The 22,738-nt window shown below is 36.9% G+C and overlaps 1 protein-coding gene across 5 annotated transcripts in view; it reads right to left on the bottom strand.

Annotated features, from left to right (window-relative positions):
• The window catches only part of IRAG1 (inositol 1,4,5-triphosphate receptor associated 1), a 141,968-nt gene that overhangs the window by 22,406 nt on the left and 96,824 nt on the right, over positions 1-22,738 (bottom strand). For 4 of the 5 annotated variants that reach the window (XM_083863886.1, XM_083863889.1, XM_083863888.1 and 1 more), the window contains exons 3-8: positions 13,167-13,230; positions 10,039-10,124; positions 8,832-9,020; positions 3,743-3,843; positions 2,510-2,580; positions 1,004-1,177 (exon numbers count right to left, since the gene is read on the bottom strand). In XM_083863886.1, the coding sequence (XP_083720012.1) occupies positions 1,004-1,177; positions 2,510-2,580; positions 3,743-3,843; positions 8,832-8,900 (415 nt within the window). In that variant the 5' untranslated portion in view covers positions 8,901-9,020; positions 10,039-10,124; positions 13,167-13,230. The remainder of the gene's footprint in view (positions 1-1,003; positions 1,178-2,509; positions 2,581-3,742; positions 3,844-8,831; positions 9,021-10,038; positions 10,125-13,166; positions 13,231-22,738) is intronic. The other variant, XM_083863887.1, reaches the window with a different exon arrangement.

A 22,738-nucleotide genomic window follows, 5' to 3' on the forward strand; every position in this document is an offset into this window, starting at 1 on the left:
TTAGGACTAAGAGTAGGGAAAACTGCTCCATTAGGGCAAAGACAAAAAAAATGAAAAGTTGGTTTTATTTTCTAGATTTGTACCTTCTGTATTTTTAGAATTCAGAGATTAAAATATCAGTATCATAGCCATCAGTCATCTGTTTGTCCAGAACCTGACAAGTCGTTTTAATTGCCAGGTTGTACTTGGCAATTAGGAGTTTAGAGTATGTTTCATGTCTTATACTTGTCAAAAATGGGTAATTTCTTTATTTCTATTGATACAGGGAATCCTGGATTTCTATTGCTACAGGGAATTTCTATTTCTATTGATACAAGGAATCCTTGTTCTCCTCAGTTTTCTGATACTGTAAGCACTGAGGACACGCAGGACAAGAGAAGATTCATAAGGAATTTAGGAAAAAAGAGGTGATGTATATTTGTGGGCTTTTTTTTTCCTCCAGAGAGTGTCAGGACAATTCTAAGACAGAACTTTGTTTGAACTGGCATTTCAAAGCAAAATGAAAGTCCTATTTCATGGTAAAATGGCATTTTGTTCCAGTTTTCAAACACTTCATATAAAAGGGAAAATAATTTCAATTGACATTCTAGAACAAAACATTTTATTCTGTTGTTTTTAAAGGAGGATCTGGTCCATTTAGCTTACTTTATGGCTATGTTCAGAATAAGAGGCAGTGTAATTGTGTCTGGAGGGAAAGTTTTTTCAGCAGGATGGATCTAGCCACTAAAATTTCATTTGAATGACAATTTGTGATGATTTTTCACTTTTCAGTAGAAATACTTCATCCTTTCTTGTTACTGTGTGCAGTGTAACTTTACACCATTTTACCCTGACACACCTAAGTACATGGATGGGTCATTTCTTTTTTATGTGGAACCTTGTGGAGGACAAGAGGGATTCTGACCTTCAAATTAACCAAGTGTATGTAAACAGCAGCAATGTATAGATTACACCGGATGTTTGAAGGAGAATATAATATCTGTTTTTCAGGATGTGCCCCCACCTGTGGGTGACTCTGTGAGGCTGCTTCTTGACTTTCTGCCTCTGCGTGTTAGGAACCTCTCACTCACTTTCTTTGCTTCTTCTAACAATTCAAGGTTCTTCTTTTTGTCTTCCTCTGATATTTTGACATCTGGTAGTGGATCATTCACCAGATCAATCACATGACCACTATTATCTGTGTAGAAAATGTCAAAATTAGAGTTGGACCTTCCACTTCCAGGTATATTGTGGCACGTGAGAGTAACAAGTTCAAAACAAATCTGTAAATTTACACCTATACATTTAGCTTTGAGCTTGCATGTAACAAAAATTAATGTCTGCTCATTTCTAATGTTGTTACAATCTCAAGTTTAGAGCAAGTCCTCAAAACCACAGGTAACCCACTAAGATTAATTCACTGTGATCAAAAATTCCCTGAATAAGTGAAACTGACTTTTCCAGCTGCATCTCCAAAACAGCTTTTCTCATTTCTAAATAAAAGTGCTATTAGATCTATCTCAACTAACAGTAATGGCATTTCTGTTGTAGACAGAGCTTTTTCATGGAACTTTCATGTTTGGTTTTTCAAGGCTAAGAACCCACAAACTCACCCAGCAAAGATTTATGTGCAATAGTTTTAACAATTAATTTAACGTTTCATTAATCTGTGGCATTTAAATTGGTTGAAAACACTAAACTTTGAGCACAAATTTTCACAATTCTCCAGCCTATGGTGAAGCAAAGAAGGCAGGCAGTTGTCAGAAAAGCCATTTCTCTGTGAGTCAGTATAAATGGCTTTTATGAGCATCTAAACAACAGCCTGGATGAGGGGGCGGAAAGTCATCAGGTAATATGAGAAAAATATTTTAAAATTTGACAAGAGCCATTACAAAACCATCAGTTTTCAGAAAAGCTAAGGACGTAAGCAAGCAGCAAAACTTCAAGGGTTTTTGGTTTGGGCGCGGAGTTGTTTCACTATTGGTTTTTTGATTGATTTTTTGGGGAGGAGGGAGAAGTCCTTTGGCTTTAATTTCCCTAAATTTAGTTCAATTTCAAGAATGTCAAAAACCATACTTATAGATTGAATATTCTAAAGCAATCTATTTTCAGTGAAATATCTGGTTTGGTTTAAAGTCAGCCCTGTGTGTTGGAAGTTTGAGAGACAGACCTCCCATGACACTTTTCCTGTGCCAGCAAAAAAGAAGCTCAAGTGTAGCAAAACCAGTATTTTGTATTCTACAAGAAACAAAGCATGTACATGTTGAGCTTTTTGAACATGTTAAGCTAATACACCAATTAACAACTTTCTAACAGTAACAATGTGTGTATTTCCCTGAATTGGTCTGCATTCAGTCCACTTACAAACTCATGATCACAATTCAACATCCCAGCAGTATTCCCTGTGCATCCATTACACAATGTGCACAGAGAAAAAACTGTGGTCAATACGGACTCTCTATATAGGTTTTTATTGCACATCACATTTTCTGAGAATACATCCCAGTTGAAATGAATAATCACTTCATACCAACAGAAGTCAGTGAACTTGTTGAATTCCTGGTGGCACGGTTAGAATGTCTCCTATGAGGACTCCGAGGCCTAGAGAGAAAAGTGAACAAACAAAAATTATGGAATGTGGCACCAAAAAAAGGTCCTAATTGCCTATTAAAAATTAATGTTAAAAAGAAAGCCCTTTGATTAAAAAATAAAGACCAAAAGCATTTATTGCAGTTCCTCTCATCTCCAAATAACTGGAAAATGGAGGTGATTGCAGAAAGAGGGAAAATTGCAGAAATTGATCTGACAAAGGAGTTCTAAAATTTGCTGTTAATCTCATCCACTGTGAACCTGATTTCTCAGAAAAAAACCCTACATTTCTTGAGATTATTACCGTGACTTAAAAATCTTGTAAGAATGGTATATAGCAAAACCCAAAAAACTAAACAAACAAAAACAAAGAGCATCACCCCAGTCTTTCTGAATTGGTACTGCTTCTTAAACTAAATTTTATGGCTAAAATAATACCTTAGGCTCCCAGACTGACATTCCCATAGGATCTTTCTAAACTTCAAACCAGGTTAAAAGTCTCAAAAAACTGCAGAAATGTAAATGCTTATCCTGCAAATAATCATGCTTTTGAAGGGTTACATATAAATTCTGACTCTAAATCAATCTTGAAGTTTGCAGAAGCACACTTTTAAAAATACAAATAAATTGTAGATTTATGACATATATTTTCTGATATGTTTTCTCCCCATATTTTATGTTTAGTAGCAGGTCAATAAAATTAAAAAGCCCAGGTCAGAAAGTATGCTTTATCAGATTAAATATAATAAGCCTAATTCAACTCAAAACTGAATTGAAGTTTTCAGTTTCAAACAGGATTATGATTTCTCTTCAATGACTTACTTTCACATATGCTTAACCTCATGGTGGTATTCTTGTCCCATCTATGTGAACAGGCCCAAAACTGCTTCAAAACTCATTGTATTACAGTGTTCAAACTAGATACTGAAGTTGTCCAACTCCATGAGTGGGATTAGCAGGCTCTATGGTCTATGTAACTCTACTCTTTTAGTCTCAATCATATTCCTGTTTCTCCACCCTGCATCCCAAACACCACCCTCAAAACGCAAAGGCAATATGGCCAAATCACGGAGATATAGCAATGATATTTTCATACAACATACATTTCAGAGCAATGTTTTAGAAACACAGCCCCTGGAATTTATGGATGGATTAGTGATGTATTATATAGTACCTGTTAACCAGATTTTTATCAATTTCTGTGTCTGGCGTAACAGCATCCTCTGGAAGAACAATGGAAGGAGTGCTGCATGTTGTCCCTTCAACAGTCGTGTCCTGAATGGTGTGTGACAAACACAAAAATGTAGTTAAACAGAAATTCAAACCACTGAACATTGACTCTCTGTGTGGGAAACAATGTGTATTTCTCAATTTACCTAAAAGAAAAAGTAATTGAAATAAGAGATAATTAGCTGTAATTTGACAAAACAAATGTGAATTAGAGGCTTATACTTAAATTACTCAAAAGAGATGATGGAGACCTGGAATATCTGTTTTCTTTAAAAAGTTTTAATGCATGCAGGCTAAATTCAATTAGCATGGAGCTAATGAAAAAACTTTTAAAAGGCAGACAGTCTGGTTTTTCACACAGCAAACCATTCGTCTAGTGAAGTACATATCCAAGAGACCAGTGAATTTATGAGCTGAATGCAAGAGTGAAAAGCAGCTCTGTATAACAGGGCTAAATTAAGCACACAAACCCTCCAAATGATAGTAATGGATAATGAAAGCTTGAACAAACACAGTATTAAGTGTACACATGATACCCAAGACCCCAGAAAATAATTTAAAGTTATCATTTTAAGATAGGAGCTGTTTAAGAGCTCCATATGGTTTTTCCTCAAATTACTTGAGGGAAATTTCCCTCAAAGTACTTTTTTTTTAAAAAAATGTAATTTCAATATTTTAAAAATATATATAATTTTTAAGTGATAAAAGAATCTGGCAAGCTGGTACTCAATATTAATATGTGCTTGCCTGCTTAAAAATATGAGACCTTGCCTCAAGAACTTAATCTCACACCTTCTGCATAATGATACCACTCAGCTGAAGAAAAGGAATCTATTTCCTGTGAGATATCACAAATGGAGATGCATCAAGTTGGCAAAAAGTAATGAGGATGTCTCATGTGTAAGAAAATGATTACTTCTACCCCAAGTACTGTATTCAGATTAAAACCAAAAAGCAGCTGGAGGGAAAGCTTCCCAGCAGAGGTAGTATACTGCTGTCAAGTGACTTGTAAAATTTACTGAATAATTTGTAAATTCTCAAATCCTAATTGCTTCTGCTAGGCACTGATATGTACAAGTGTTTTGTTTTAGTTTGTTATTTGGAGTCTACAGTTTTCTTGAAACTACATCCCGAAGCTTCACAAGAAACTTGCAGGGCAGGTAAGAAAAAGGTGTTGCAATAGCACTAATTTAGGCACTAGTAGAATGTAATAAGCCACAATTCAGCAAGTCAGTTTTAGACTCTGGAAATGGTCAAGGCCAGGTTGGGTGGAACTCTGAGCAACCTGGTCTAGTGGATGGTGTTCCTTTCCATAATGGGGCAGTTGGAACTGCATGACCTTTAAGGTCCCTTCCATCCTATTCTATTCTATTCTATTCTATTCTATTCTATTCTATTCTATTCTATTCTATTCTATTCTATTCGGAAGCTGACTCTTACTTGTCTACTAATGTCTATAATATACCATAGAACACCTTGAAATATCTCTCCCAGTGCTGCATTTTATTCCTGTTGAAATAACATATTTTTTGATCAAGTGAAAGGACTCCAGAATACTTGGAAAATAGTATAGTATTAAAATACATAGCATAACCTTTCTACCTCTCAAAGGCAATTAGATATGCCTTGATTTAGGGTCCTTGATTTTACTGTAAATAGCTTTTTTTTTTCTAAAATCAATTTTTTCAAGCAGCTCCATACTTCCATACTCATAATTCTCATATGAACTTCTTTGGCAAGTTCACTTTGTCAGTCACAGGAGAGCAGGTGGGGAACATGGCAAGAAAACACTGTGAAGATTTAAATTTAGGAAAAATATCCTAAATTATGTAATTCTGAAATGTTAGAATCCCAAAACAGATGTGATTCAAATGCAAAAGTGACATTTTCTGGCAATAGCTTGAAAGCAAGTTTTAGTAATATCCTTGAAAATGTTAAAAAGTAACAATGTATTTTGTCAATGACAGAACTTCAGGTGACTCCGCTGCTTGTAGGGCAAGGCAGCTGAATACACATGCACAGTGTTTACACTAATCTCATGACTGCAAAAAAGCAAAAACTTTTGAATGATGTAACATCAGCCTTGAAGTCACTCAAGCCCATTTTAGGACTCTAAAAACAGCTCATTTAAAAAAAAAAAAAAAAAAAAAAAAAAAAAAAAAAAAAAAAAAGGGGGGCTGGAGCCAAGGCTAGTTCAGGTCAGGTAGAAAACATTAATCCTGGTCAGCAGCTATGGGAGTTCAGCATCTACACAAGTGAAACCTCGTGGCCCCCCGTTATCCAGGAGAGGGGCAGGAAGAGCCAGAACAGGAAGCTCTTTGCAGGGCCAGCTGGCTCCAATCAGAAGGAATTGTTACAGACTGAGGAGTGCTCAGGCTGCTCTACACAAGTCATGGAAGAGAAGCTTTAACAGGAAGCTTAAGCTGCCTCACAGTTGTACAACTGCACAGAGATGACACTGAAGATTTCCATCACCCTCCCATTTGTGTGCCTTTAACTCTGCTCCCTTGGCAGCTTCCAGACCCGTCTGCTCCTCAGCTATTTCCAACCGTTGCCTCATCTCCTACTACCAATGTTTCCCTGCTACCCAAGTCTTTGCTTCCTTTTTGTCCCAAGCCCTACTCCCTGCAAAAAAATGTAGGGTAAAACTGACTCCACCTCTGTGGCTCAGATGGGAACTGCTCCACAAGGGTGACCTGGAGCCATCCAGACTGGCAGGGAGGTGTGTGCAGGGCTGAGAGTGTGGCACAGGCAGTTTGGTCCATAACAGAACAGCCAAGAGGATCAGGGTGGAGGCAGAACCTCCAGACATTCTGGCTGTTAAATTCTACCAGGCCCTCACTAAGCATACAGAGAACGTGCTTTTGAAATTTTTATAATCCAGACAAATTTGGATGATTTTTACATTAATGGGATGGTGAGGGGAGAAGGAATACAAAGATACTCTGCTGAAAGTCCTACCATGCCAGACAGATGACAGAGCTTTACTGAAAATATCTGAATTCTTTAAAGCACTGGGGGGAAAAGAATAAAACAGGAAAAAGAAAACCCTCTGCCACCTGGCTATATTCTTAGATATTAATTAAAACTCTGGACTGAACTTCAGAAAAACACAGGCTACTGTAAGAAATACTGAAATGAAAACCCACATTTGTTTTCTCAAAATGAATTTGAGACATAGAACCCAGGTCTTCCCATCACTTGAAAGCATGATCATACTTGAAGCATGCAGAAAGCTACATGTGATGTAAGGTTCTTGTTCTTTTTGTCAGAACTATTTTACAATCTGTGTGCATTTGGGCATGCAGGGAAAACGTGGGGAAGAATCTCCTGAAACAGAACAATGAAGTTGTTAGACATCAGACAGAACTTTAGATGAGATGAAATTCCAGACTTGGAAAATTCTGTTGAATGGCAGAAAATAAATTCACCAGCTTTTAGTTCCTTCTGATGCCCTCTCCTTGTTTGCAAGTCCTTATCTTGAAATAATAAGCTGTTTTACTTAGAGTGACTTACAGTCATGCTGTAGAACTTGACCTGCAGCAAGAGCCAAGAGTGACAACAGCTATGAACAAGATCAAATTTTCACAGCATTGGCTAGTGGCAAATCCTAAGTAGGCTTATGAGCAGTGTGTTGATTAAAATCACTCCATTGTGATTTTGTGCCTAAAAATAACAATTTCTCTAAAATTGAGCACTTTGCACAGTGAAGTGATTCATGAACTATCACATTACCACAGTTTATTTAAGACCTACGTCTAAAAGGCCTGGAAAAATGTAATAAAAAATTAATGCTTTTATATTAGGAAGTTGGAAATTTTCATTTCTCCCATTTGACAAGCATATTCAGGATGAGAATCACTAGTGTCTGCTAGATTTTTATAATTTTCATCTTTAGGTATGTTTTATACAGCATGTCTTTTGTACTAAAATACTTTTCACATAGGTGAGTTAAAAAACCCAAATAAAATTTTCTTGAGCTAATACATGCTATCTGATGGTAGCCTTGATGAACTTGTATCCAACTGGGGTGTTTATCTTAAGGCAGGAAATTAACACTCAGCACCTTGTGCAGTTTAGATGGAAGGCAGGACAAATCAGCGCAGAGCTCACTGCTGACAATATTTTCCAACCATGTTAAAGTAGCGGATGTTTTCACCTAAAGTCTGGAATGTAGTGTCCTCAAACCCAATGACAGTGTCACATCATTAACTGAGGATGTGCCAGACTATAAATCTTCTCTTTCTTTATGCCAGTTTGCTTAAAAATGAATGGTTTGGATAACCTGTGCTTTCTTAATCACAGGAAGGTTCTTTACTTCAGTTAAGTTAACAACTGAAAAAAAAATATCCAACCCCAGTTTATTAAAACATAAAGCTATGTTTTATCTGAGGTATAGACTATGGAAAAGGGGGAAGACCCATCTGTTTCTGATTTTTTTAATATTTATCTGGAAAGAAAACATGTAAAAACATGTAGATGGCACACAAATTTGAAGTAAACTGATGAATACACCTGGGGAGCACCCACCTGACCTCTGTATAGTTCCAGTATATGTTCAGCTACTGCTGTGGCAAATAGAGAAAGACTACAACCCAAAAAAGCTCATTTCCATCTTTCACACACACACAAGTTGCATAACATCCTTTATATCTGTAAAAACAACACTAGTTGAAGTGCAAGCCTAAGTTCTGTTCTCAAAGTTTAAAGTTTTCTTTAATAACATCAGAAAGGACATTTTTGGACAGCTTTGATATATGTCTGTCTGTTCTGAACCATTTATAAGCCTCCAGATCAAAATGATAAACAACTGCATGAGCAATTTAAATTCTCATCCCTTGGGCTATAAAATATTTGAGGAACTCTAAGGATTCCAACGGAAGGATCCTTCATAGCTTCATCAATTACAGAAAACACCCTAATACAGAGCAACAGATAGATTAGATTTTATAAACCCCTAAACATATACAAACAGGTTTCAGCCTCAGGTTTCCAGCAAGTGTCAGAAAACCTTTGTAAGTGAGAGAGCTTACTTTGGCTGGAGGAGAACTGTTGTGCTGGGCCTCTTTTGCTTGTCCCTTGTCTTCAGGTAAGGTTGGCATGGTGGGCAGCGTGAAGCACGTGGAGCTGCAATGTGGACTAAGAGGACCATGCACTGCTGGCAGTGTCTGTTTCAGGTTAGCCTGAAGGCATAAGCGCTGGGAGGCCTCGCGATCTGCAGGCTGGGTTAGATGCCAAAAATACAAATCAAATCCATTTAAAACTCTATGCTTGAAAACTGAGATCACTTTACAATAACAAACAGTATTAAGGTTTAAAATTAAAAATGCTATCTTGTGTTTTATTAACTAAAGCTTTCAAGGTCAAGTATAACTTAGCAAATGCATGCAAAACAGACAACCTTCTGTTCTTGCTGCTATTTCCATCTCTTTCCTCCATTTTACAATTTTCATTTTGTCACTATGATGTGACCAAACTACTTTCTCTAAATATCCTCTAAGAAGTAAGCAGCATCGTGGATGTGACAGAACAGCAGAAAGGTTCAAGCTGGAAGAGACCACGGGTCCAACCTCCCTGCTCAAGCTGGGTCATCCCAGAGCACATGGAACAGAATTGCAGCCAGAAAATTCTTGAATATCTCCAGTGAGGGAGACTCCACACCTTCTCTGGACAATCTGATCCAGTGCAGTCACCTGCACAGCAAAGTTTTTCCTTGTGTTCACGTGGAACTTCCTGTGCATCAGTTTCTGCCCTTGCCTCTTGTCCTATTGCTCAGCACCACCAAGCAGAGTCTGGATCTATCCTCTGACCCCTCCCTTCAGACACTGACAGACATTGCTATGGTCCCTTCTCAGTCATTTCTTCCATAATATGCCTTTTAGTAACTGATAGCCTTAATGCTACAGAGCATGATTTCAGATCTCAGAGGATCAAAACCAGAACTCTAGAGTGTGGCACTTCTCCTTTGAGCAAGGTGAATTGTGCAAAGACTTGGTGTACCTCTGCACAAGACAACAAGGTGCAAGACACTTCCAAAACAAAATAGCAGAAATGCCCAAGGAGGGGGAAAACAAAAATCTCTACCTATTAGCTGAGAAAATTCTCATTATTAGTATCAAGGGGAGGCATTGCATTCACAAGGATAGTGAAAGCATGAAAGCCTGTACCAAAGTCTGAGGATCAGCAGTGCAAAGCACAAATCAGTCCTTAGAGTGGCAGTGGATGAGTTGCAATACTTACTGTGACACCTGCCCAGGAATCAGGGAGCTGTCCTCATCAGTACCTCGGTGTGCTCATCAGTACATCACTGCACTTCCCGGCGGTGCCTGCAGGTCACACACACACAACTGAGACCACCTGGTGCACACACTGGTGTCTCCACTAGCAACTGCTGACTACTGCATTGCAAATTAACCTGTTACAGTTTTCCCTTCCATTTCAGGGCTGGGTAAAGAAATGTATTCAGGAATATGTTGGTTTATTGAGGTTGCCAATTACATTTGTCAAAATACATCTGTTGCTTTAAAATAAAATCAAAAAGAAGCAAAACCATTCACAAGAAACACTGAAGCAGTCTCAGTAGTGATAAGTGCCTCACCTCAGCTCTCACAGCATAAAATGTGTAGTAAAACCTACAGGATGTGTGAAAACTTTGGACTACAGAAGCAGCTAAGACTCATGCTTTTATTAGGTTTCACATTATGTTGGAAACTTATTTTTCTCTTTCAGTAAAAGAGGAATACAAGGCCATCTCACATGAATTTTAATGCAGAATGACTAGATTGTAAAAATGATCCTATACAAGTATTGGTGTGTTCAGGAAAAAGTAATTATATTATTGCAGTTCCTCAATAACAACTCTGAAAAAGATGCAGCACATGTGAAATCATTATGGAGACCAAGATACAGACTCTTTTTGAACAGTGAGCATAAAGATTTTTCAGAGCAGTGAGTGTTGTAGGGACAGCATGTTTCAAGCTTTTCTAGACATGTACCTGCTACAGGTGATTTTTCTATTTCTATAAAAGTAAGTGGTAGTTCATGTTTGTATCATGATTTTACCCACCTCTGACTTCAAATAAGAGTAGAGGAAACTTTCTACGAATAACATCTTTAAAATGGTTATTAAGGCAAAATAATTGAAGTCCCTAATAGGATGAAAAAGACATATTTATGATTATGTATAGTTTAATAAAACCACAGATTAGACAGGTAGCAGTAGCACCGAACATCTGTTTTAACCATTAAGTTTTTTTGTATCAAACCAAGTTACCAACTACTAGCAACACATGAAGCTGAGATGGAAATAAGGTAACCTAAAGTGACACAGACTTGCTTTTTATCTCTGTAACCGGCATCCAACACAATTTCTGAGTTTGAAGGAATTCAAATTCAAATTTAAAAAAAAAAAAAAAAAAAAAAAAAAAAAAAAAAAAAAAAGAAGAAGAGAGAGAGAGAGAGAAAACATAAATCTGGCTGTTTATCTAATCCCTCTTAGTGTTTGCCTTATGAATTTGTTGTAGTTCCGATACATTCAACCCAATGCTGGGCCTGAAAAATTAGGAATGTTTCAAGTCATGGCCAAAGCATGTTTGCAGTCCTACATGGAATCGTAGAAGCTATTGCACCAAAGGGGCTTATTCCCAATCTTAGACAAATTCTTAGTACATACTAAACTTTATAAAGTAATGCAACTTATCTTGAAACAAGAAAGAGCTATTAAGCACATCAAGTTTCAGTTCATTTTTCAGATTTAAAAAGCAAAAAGACTTTAAAAGAAAAAGAAATAAATCAGCAGGCTTGTCTAAGAATAGAAAGGGACAAATCCCGATCTGTGTTGTCCTAGAGATGCAGCACAGAAAGTACAGCCAAGGGAAAATGGAGGGTAGCAAGATGAATTTATGCCACCTTAACAACCCAGCAGATTTGGAGTGGACTGAGTTTAGGCTGTCTCCAACACAATCAGAACCCTACTCTGATTTCCTTACAGAGCTATCTTGCAAATAGGAATAAGCTTCAAATCTCTGTGCCGATCAGTAGGAAAATTTCTTCTTCTGACTTTCCGTTTTTTCCTAATACCACTCCAGAAAACCCCAGTGCTGAGGACTATATTAGAGCAGTGAAAGTTTGCACATCATTATTCATATTCTTAGGCTTCTTAAATCAAACACCATCTCTACACACCTGGACTGCATTGCTGCAGTCCACTACACTGCCAAAGTGAGAGGTACTGCATATTGGTATTTCAGTATAAGGATGTAGTTCAATTAATAAACTATATGATTTAGAACTCCAAAAGTATTAACTTTCAGTCTAAAAGCTTAGTTTTAACCTGTGCAGTGCTCTTAAAGTCAGCAGCCCAGATTTTTTTAAAGACTTTATGATGCTTACCCAGCACAAACATCATCTACCCTAAATGCAAATGGATATACCATGCCCTGCAGGGAGTTCTGTGATTTTCTGATCAATTACTGCCTTCTGATACTTGTAGGAAAGGCAAAGGTTTAGAAATAATGGAAACTTAAATATTAGTGAATAAATGTTCTTCCATCACTGCTGAAGTGACCTTATGCCCCTTTAGTTGGGCAATGAAAACAGCCCCAGTACATGTCACATGGAGTCAAAATGTATAGAAATAGGGGACTTTGTGAGAGCACTCTACAAGAATTAGAGGAGCTTATCTGCATCTCAAAAATGTAGATAGGAAATAAAGAAATGTCCTTGGAAAATTTATGTCACTGGAAGGTACATTTCTTCTTTTTCAGCAGAGCATTAGGGCACAGTGCAGCCCTGGAGCTTACAGAAATTCACGCCTTTATTTACAAAACCAGCTGACAGCCTTACTGAACCCTAAGCTGGAGTATGGAGAGCATGACCAGCCTGTTTCTAAGCCTGGCTCACCTGCCAGCTGAACAGCCTTTGGAATCATGCTACCATCAGCTTTGCCAGCTTTGTCTCCTTTGCACAAGCACAACCACGTTCCAGCCAAAGAAGGAAATGATATGTTAACAATATGTGTGATACAGTGAGGCACCAACTGAAACACCTGTAATTATTTGCCCTGAAGACGCTGAAAAGAGAGATTAAAAATACACCTGCACTTCAAAAAAAGTCAAGGTGCAAGAGCACATATTAGCATCCTAGGCACTAAGATAACTTAAAGATCCTGTTATTTCTATTTTTATTTCTTTTTCTTTCTTCATTGATCAAGCTCTGTCTGGCCTGCCTCTATCTTATCAAAGGATGTCATTACATTATTGGAGTGTTTCATCAAAGTGAATGATCTCCTCCAAAATTCCATTCTTTCAGAAATGGCAGGAGCTTCAAAATTATCTTTTAAAATTAAATACTTGCAGAGATTAACTCACATGTCACAGGCAGAGTGGATGTGGGTGAAGATCTACAATCTCAGTATGCATGAGCCTTGTGCACCTACAAAATGAACTAAAAAACCACAAATTACCAACCTAATTCACCAAATTCTGCTCATTCCCACACTAAGATGAGACAGTTTAAAGAAGACAAGTAAGAAAAAAATAAAAGAGAGGATGGAGTGCTTTTTAACATTTTGGTCTGTTATTATAAACTTACTGCTTAAAATAGTTAGGAAAAAAAAAAGATCCCCTGAGCTCAAATTTGTAGTCAGATACAGATCAGTGAATGCAGAGAACTTTCTTCTACCACTGTGTAGGCTTAGAGTACAATCTCCAGGAAATGGAGATCTGGGAGCACTATTCCATAAAAGGGAAAAGTATTTAGAGGCCCTTGGCTTTCAGTGTGTTCTCTCTGCAACTCATTTTACCATAGCAGAGAAAGTTCAGTATAATAGTTCACTTCCCCGGCCGAGTCATGGCTGAGTCCGTGTCAGTGAAGGCTCAGAGAAAGGTACTTTACTCCATCTCCAGTGATAGCTGGGCACCTGACCCCAAATGCTCTGTCATGTCAACAAGGGGACACAAAAAAGAGCAGAAATAAACAGCTAAAAAAGCATTTTATTAATATTTCTTGACCTCATGCTGCCTGTGGTCAAGTCTCATTTGTCAACAACAGGAGTTGCTTGCACATGGATGCAGCTGAACTGCACAATGCTGAGTGGCTTTTTGTAACTTTTTTCCCTGTTGCTCTGTAAAGTGGTTGTAAAATGTTACCATACTAAAAAAGGTGCCTTTTTGCACTCCTTTTTTTATAGCTGTAAAAATATTTTTAATTCACATAACATTTTGAATTAGGTGTTTCAGCTTTGAAGTACTTAAGACCCTGTAAACTTCCTTCAAACAAAGTCTTAGCAAAACAGGGTGTTTTTCTTATATTTGTACCACACAAGTATTTTCAAAGACAAATCATGATGACAGCTTAAGATGTTTGTTGACATACATTAACTATCCCTTAAAATTTTAAAAACCCCAAACCACAACACAACAAACCAAACAAACCCGCTAAAAACAGATACAGAATATCTTAAAAGAAACACTTTGAAATTTTGCAGTAGGACTCCAAGATCTTTGTATAATGGGAACATTCACTGGGAAAAGGAAAAAAAAATCCCACAACTGAAGCTGACTCATGTGCATTCTTGCCCTTTGTGACAAAAGGTTCTATGTGGAAACTGGAAGACATTTTCTTTATTGTCTGCAACAGAGGAAAAAAATTGACTAGTAGTTTCCTACTGCATCTCATTTTTATGACAAAAGAGTGTTTTTTTCACATTAAATACTCAAGTTTGCAAGATATTAAGATCCTGCTTCAGCCAATTTACCAAACCACAGTCTCATAGCCCCAGGATTAACATAAGGCACCTTAGTGATAATCTTAATGATCTGAGTTCCATCCACATTAACATCCATACAGCTGCACAAGGTAAATCCTGGAAGACAAAGTGGTGTTTCTGTTTTTAGGATACAGAACAATTCCACTGGGGCATGCATAGTGTATATGCAACCACTGTGTGAATTCAAAGAATCTGTCCTCATCCTGAGATTAATTCCTGAGTAATCTGTATTCCTGATTAACTTAAATAATATTTCTTGACAATCAGAACACTTCCAGATTGCAACCTCAGAGACAAGGCATAAATGTGAATAATTCTGTCACAAAAATACTTTAAAGGAAGAAACTAGCAAAAGCTGAAGAAAAAATACAATTTCTAAAAAACTTCCCTCAAACTCAGTGCTTACAGACTTCCTTGGAACTACAAGCTACATATGTAGGACTTGATTTACAGAGCAACATGACAGGAAAGAATCTCCTTTTCTGCATCCTGTTTTCCTCATAGCTCAGGAACACATAAAACTGGATGGTTTTCAATAGTCTGCTTGAATGAGAGAAAGGAAAAGTTAGGTCAGGCAGAAAGTAAAATGTTTTGATGAACATCCAGCCTGACGTGCATCCTGGGAGAATATCTCCAGTAATGGGTAGTAATGACGCTGTTGAGACTGAAACCCAAAAGGTTTGGGGCTGAAAGGTGATGCTGTTCCATTACCAACAAGACCAACACCTACAACAAGGCATTTGGTTTGGTCATGTATCAAAAATTTACATCTGAGTTTAAAGAAATCTGAAAACTACCTCCAAAAGAGTTTAGTGCAAAATGTATTCTGTGAGTTCTGTACTTAACTCCTAGAGGAGCCATTCTGGTCCCAGCTTTAGCTTTTCCTTGATACATTAAGAGAAAAGATTTCACTCACAGGCAATCATTTTAACATAGCTGAATGGAAATTCAAGACTTACTAAAAGATCATTACTGTGTTTGAAAACAGCACCTCTCTTTCTGTAAAATGTCAGCTTCATTTGTTTTAGCAATGTTTTTACAGTATCTGTTTTGTTAGCAGTCAGTGTTTAGATTTACTTCTCTTGCAGCAAAGGATCTGGAGGAGTGGCTTACAAGGACTTTTTTTGGCTCGCACGAATTCCAGGCTCAATTTTATGCTGCAGACAATCAGCAAACAGATGAAGAATGTACATATTTTAGAAACACTGAGGAGCAGTAGTTCACTACCTTTTTAGACTAGTAGACCCAGATTTTAAAAAAAGGTACTTCTTTTAGGGTAAGCTTATTTTAGACAGCCTGAAAATTTCCCAATTCCACTATTTATATTTTTTTAGGGGGAAGTAGGAGTTGCATGAATCAAACTTTTATAAATTACTCTGGTGTGGATACAAATTTTTCATTTTAGTTTGTTTTTTTCTTTAGCACTAAAAAGAATGTAAGGAAATGAGGTTATAAACAGCACAACCATGCTGTGAAAATAAATGGTTTTAAGAATTGCATACAAGTTAAAAAAAAAAAAAAAAAAAAAAAAAGGTCTGGTTCACTTGTAGCTTTTATTCATTCTGGGGCTTTTCTTTGAAGAAATATTCTTGAGATAGAGCTCCAAAATGGTGATTTCATTTGGTTAAGTCTGTACCTAAGATACTGGACTCAGCTCTCTTATGAGAAGGATGTCTTACTGACCTCACTTTTCTGGTTTTTTGTTTTGTTTTGTTTTGTTGTTGGTTTTTTTTTTTTTTTTTTTTCCAATCAGTGGGCTTTTAGCTGGAAAAGCAAGAAGTCAACAAGAAGCACTGCTCAATCAGGTGGCCTCTAGAAAACCAGTTGGGATGAACTTTGGGGTACATTAAAATAAAATTTAAAATCTATTTATAGTGAAAAAGACAGTACACGTGATATTAAGAAAAAAATTGATCCCTAATTTATTCAGTATTATGGGTAAGTTAAAGAATTCAGCCAACAGTAGCAAATCTGATGATCAGAAGACTGTCAGATCTCAAAGCATAGTTGCTATATTTCTTAAGTTGCAGATTATTTTTCACAGACTTTAGGAAATGCAATTTAAAGGAAGAATGTGAATATAGAGTGGGAAGATATTTGGCATGGAGAATAAGGATTTCTAAGCATAAGGAATAGCATATAAGAAAGTGTGAAGATAAGAAAGATAAGAGTGGGAGAACAGTACACTTAGTGTCATTCAGGAGGGCAGTTCAAAACAAATCCAGAGCTAGGAAGTGCCTGGAAAAAAGTCTGTTACAACATAAAGGCAGTGACCTTAAACCAGGATAAAATAATAATAAAAAAAAAAAGTTGAAATGATATGTGAGTAAAAAACGTTGCTCTCTTCCTCCTCCTAGACAAATGACTACCTGAAAGAAAATTTGTTTAGGAGGCAGTGCCAGTCTTGTGTGGTGCTGAAGGACCCCTCTGATGCAGGACCTGTGCACTGATAAATCTCCCAAGAGAAATTGTACCATTCAGAATATCAGGAGATGATAATACCACCCAACATGCTTTTGCCTAAATGAGCGCCATGTACTCAGTCACACATTGTCACTTGGGTTTCTTTCTTCTACTCCTTCTCACAGATTTGGAGAACTTTAGCTATATTTCTGCTGTCTGGATTGCATGTATTATACATCACATTCTAGTTACACATTTATTTTTGTCTATGGTGCAGGCAGAGCTGGGAGCTTGAGACAATATTTTCTCAAATTGCCACTTGATTATATTCTTAGTCAATGTAAAAAGAGAACAAATACATTTGTGTGGAGGGGAGACAGATAAGAGTAGGAGGGGAAAAAATCAGTGTTCCTTGGTGTCAATTCATCCTTTTTAAAGGAAAACCTTAAGAATTCTACATGAAGTAAAAATTTTGAAAGCAATTTCTACATTCTATAAATTATTCAGTTTTGCAGGGCAGCAGGATATCAACTTCACATAATTTGGAAAAAACTACTATCAAAGGCCTGACTTAGAAACACAAATAAGTTGAAGGCAATTAGGGCAGAACACTATTGCTTAGTGACCCAGGACTCCCATTGCTAGTCAAGCAAAAAATTTTCCAAATGAAGAAATTAAACTATGTTCTTTCTTTCCCAATCACAAAGGGTAATCCCAGAGGGCACAAGTCGTTGAACAAACTAATAAAAAATAGCTTTCTTTGGGGTCTAGAATACAATTGCGGGCTTTCAAGCAGGGAGATTATATTTGGCTTTCCATCTTACATAGATAAATGGCAAAGTAGCAAAACAAGGATTTTATTCCCATTTTATGCTTCCTGGACACAATCAGATTGACATTTGCTTACTTTAGTAATACATGGACACCTATTTTTGCATTGCAAAAGTGAACACACAGCAAAAGACCATTAATGTGTTTCACTTCCTTTCTTTGAGAAAAGAATTATGGATCCTAGTCCACTGAATGTTTTTTCAAATATTGCTGTACACCAGGACAGGACTATCTTCACTATCAACTTATTCAAATAAACAGCCATTGTGTGGGTTTTGACTGCTTACTTTTTTTCTACAGACCTGGTAGTTCACTCATCCAGGTTGCAAAGTCCCAACTTGGATGTAGGGATGCTGTATATTAGGTCACAAGAATTGTTGCTTTTGCAAGAAACAGTCCTATTTTATTCCTAGAGTACACATAAAATCTTCAGGCTTAGCTGTCTGTGAAAAAGCAAAGCTCATCCCAGCATACAATACAGAAGTGTGAAAAAGCAGTAACATTTTGTAATGCCACCTTTTAAGCTTTTTTTTCTAGAAACAGACACAACTTTGAAGAAGGCAGCAACACTAATTTCTCTTATCAATATCTAGCTCTAAAAAGAGGTGTAACAACAGTAGGAGCAATAACAACAACAACAACGATAATAGATTAATAATGCAAAGGATGATTGTTCAATTTTAGTATTCTCAAAAGAGCTGGGGTGAGGGAAGAAGTCCTCAGGGTCTCATCCAGGTGTGATGTCAATGCAAAATTGGAGCCAAAAGTTCTTTCTCAAAAGATCTATTAATTAACAAGATTCTGCAAACATACTTTGTAGAAGGTCTTTTGCCTGTACTGCTGAATCATCTACAGATTTCTGTGTGCTGTGTTATGCCTTGCTACTGACTGTATGCTTCTGGGACATTATAAATACCCTGACAGGAACCCTTCAGATGTAATCACAGAATGTTATTTTAACGGTATGAAGTTCATGCAGTAAGCATTCCCAAACTGCTGTAGTTTTTCATTTAAATTTAAGTTTTAGAAGGTGTGATAGGAAGAGGCAGCATACTTACAGCACAATTCAACTTATGTAAAGGCAGACTCTCAGTAGCTTGGATGAAACCTGATACTGACGATTTTTTTTTTTAAACAGTTATTTAAAAGCTAAGACCCATAATACTCAGAGACAGAAAAATCAACTTGTTACTGATGCATTTAGCAAAGATATTCTATGTGCATTTTACTGGCCAAGTTAGCAATGAATTGCATTGGATGACCGTCCAACAAGGCACATGCTGATTTGGCAACAAATTCCTCAGAGTCCCCCTTTTGCTAATTGGGCTAATTGAGGCAGTTATGAATTTTGATGTTAAACCAACAAATCATATTTAATTTAACTATTTGAGGGGTCTGAAGGTATTGCATTAGTCAGGATGATGTAGTAATTAAAACAGAGGTGAAATAGAAACAAGCTGTTAGCAGAGACTGTTTCATCAGGGGTAGTCATGGCATGGCTGTTCTTGTATCTCATGCAGCAAAATACTAATTTGCATCCTTTAAAAGGTTATTTTATAACACAGCCATAGCACTAAGTTAAACTTCAGTCATAAATAACACTTGGTGAACTTTGAGATGAACCCTTTTGCAAGCAGCCCTCATGGTGGCTTTTCATACTTAGCTCAGATTTCCAATCTGAAACGATGGATGTTTCAAACCCTCAATGCAAACAAAGCCTCAAAATCAAAAGACTTAGGACAGCTGAGTTCTGACTGAAACTTTTAGTAGAGCAGTGCACCATCTAACCATTACAACTGACTGACTACACATCAGCTTTATGTGCTCACTGAAAAGTAATGCTCTGCCTACTGTCCCTAGTTTGAAAATATCAGTATCCCAAGAGGGAGACAATCTTGGGTAGCACTTGCATCCCTCTCTCTGGCTGCAGCTCTGCCTTTAGAAGTGACATGGTTCTCTCCTGCTCTTAGATCCCCAAATCAGCTTCTTGGCCTGAACTATATGTGGCTAGAAGGAGACTTCCCAGTGGCTGCAATTGAGAACCCATGGCCAAAATTACAGAGTAAAAAATGTGCTCTTTTTTGTCCTTATGTGAAATACAGATGTGCTTCAGGAAAATTCAAGTGAGCTCTCTATTTTAATGTGGGGGGAAGGAAGAAAGCATACTGCTTCATCACTTCAGAAAGAACAGACTTGCTGACTTTCAGAAAGGATGGTCTGAAAATGAAAGCAAGCATTTTTTTGTCAGAAAAGAGAAGCAAGTCCCCATTTCCTGTGTTCTCGAAGATCTGCACACCATCGGAATCCAAAATGAGGGACAAGAGATTATTGCTAGTACCAAAAAAACCCCAAACAAACAAACCCAAACCAACTACAGAACTGTCTTTCTACTACATCATACAAAGTCTATGCCCACAGAATCTCAAGACTGGGAGTACACAGTAATGCTAAAAAGCAAAAAAGGGTCAATCCAAACTTTCATTTTTCAGGTGTCATTAAAAGTAAAGAAGTAAATGTTCTCTTACATCATACGCTTCAAAAACACCTCAACCATTCTATTTGTCTTCCAGGTATTAACATTGAGGACCTGAAGTGAATTTAACCATCTACTTGCAGTCTCCTCACTTTAAGGAAATACTGATTTAATTCTACATATGGACCAGACTGAAGTCAGCATTTCCAAATGTGCAACATCAAAGTTAACCTTTGATGATTTAAGTGAAAAAAGTACATAATTCCTCCTACTTTTAAACTTCTCAGCAGGAAGAAAATGAGGCCTCTTTTGGCTGCTTGTTAAAATTCTAGATTCAAGATCTTTACAATTTGCACTCTAATTGGGAAATTATCCTTATTGGCTTGCATCTTCTAGAAAGCATGGTAAGAAAAATGACTTCTCATTTTCTTTTAGAAGGCTACTAGATACAACACTCTGAGAACACATCATTTGCTAACCTTACTTCTGCCATTTTCAATTATTGTTTTTCAAAACCTAGGATGAGGAAATTTAATAATAAAAATCAAAGTTATCAGAACAAGAAAAGAATTTTTATGCATTGACTGGCACATACTGTATCAAAACCCCACATTTTTCTGGGTAATTAGACAGTTCAGAAAAAATGCTTTGAGGAAAACAACAGCTCTGCTCTTCTGGAATAGCACAAGCCAAATGTAGCAAAATGTTCCTCATGTCCTTTGTCAAAATCTTTCCCTGATAAAATTATTTAGCCAACACCATTCCATTCCTGATTATACCCAGGAGCTGATCCAAAAAATAATGTACCAGCTTTATGCACAGTCTCATCTCATCAACATCTTAAAAAAACCCACATTCATTTTGGTATGGTTTTATCAGTGTTGTGCACAGGGAGGCCCTAGGAAAGAGATGAGCTTAAACCAGAGAACTACTTCTGCAGGGAAAGAGATTCTATGCTTTGGGGGCTACATTTCACATACTAGTTTTGACATTTTTACCCCAAAGCCCAAAATGAAAATAGGGAATGTGAGAAGGGCATAAAAGGAACAGTTACTCACATTCTGTGAGGTTTAAAAAAAACTCCAGGACATGCCACGGGTCAAGATTTGCGACAGAAATATCAGACCTACTGCAATCATCTGGTTTTTTTTCAGGGCACTCTATGTTTGCAGTAAGAGGAGGGAGAATTTGCATTTCAGGCATGGAACTGCATTTCAGTCCCTCAGTTCACAACCAGCAGTTCAGCTCTGGTGCAAATGACTGAGTTTGTACAACACCTCCTGTTCCATTGCAGCTGCTGAGAGTTTGGTATCTTCTGGGAGAGGAGCAAGGAGACAAAGTGGGAAAAGAGCAGCAATCACATCTTGATACAGAGCTAAACTGACCTGAATTCATGTTTCTTAGTCCTGTTTCACTGCACTTGATAAGCTATGCTGGAACTCAGTATTGCTCTTGTAATCACTCTATTAAGAATTTGTGATGTGTATCTAATTATGCTAATTTAATAACTTTATATATGATGAGTCAAAATGGCATTCTGTATTTGCCTACTTATGAACAATTTGTATACAATAAGTATGTAGTCACATACATTAAGATTTATTACCTTAACTTTCTTTTCTTTCTTTATGTCAAATAAAGTCAACAAGGTTGCATCAAAGTAATGGAACCCATTATTTTAAGTTTAAAACAGTTGTAGAGAATTATGGAATGGGAAGGATTCAGTGATTCTAATATATTATGAAATAAAATATTACAAAATCAGGTAAAGTATTTAGAAAATAGATCTTAAAAGAAGATGTAGGAACTCATTGTAATATTAACAATACCACAAATCTACATAGATAAGGCTAATCTTTAACAGAAGAAATGCTGAAATACCAAAGCTTCAAAAGTTTTATTGTTAATCAAAGTTTTGGGGTTTTAGAGTCCCTCTGGACAACATTCTGGCAAATGCCAAGAAAAAAAGGCTGTGCATTACCTACCTGATGGTAGGAAATGGAAAGCAAATAAAAAGCCTTAAAAAGACTGAGATAGAGGCACATAATGAAGGATGCTCATTCTTTCCAAACACCTCCTTCAATATTTTGATGTTGACCTTGAGCTGCTTTGTTATTCTGCCCAAACAAAACAAACTTCTGATTTGAGGACTGATTGCTTTATAATTTTATTATCACTTAAGACTTTCATGCCAGTTCCTAACTTTTAGATAATAACTGTCCTAGATAAGAAATTAATGTAACATTTTATTACTAAATAGATCCAGATACAAGAATAAATTAATACAGGACTGTCCGGCAGTCTAACCTTTGCTATTTCATTAAATTCCTGTACAGAAATCAACAAGCATTTTAATAGAGGCAACATGTATTTTTCAAGGAGAGGTTTTGACAAAATTTTCTATCAAGCATCTTAAGGAAACTGCTCCCACAGGACAAAACAGAAATACCTCCTGTGACTGAAGG

This window comes from Zosterops lateralis, assembly GCF_965231275.1.
Source record: "Zosterops lateralis genome assembly, chromosome: 6".
Taxonomy (NCBI): domain Eukaryota; kingdom Metazoa; phylum Chordata; class Aves; order Passeriformes; family Zosteropidae; genus Zosterops; species Zosterops lateralis.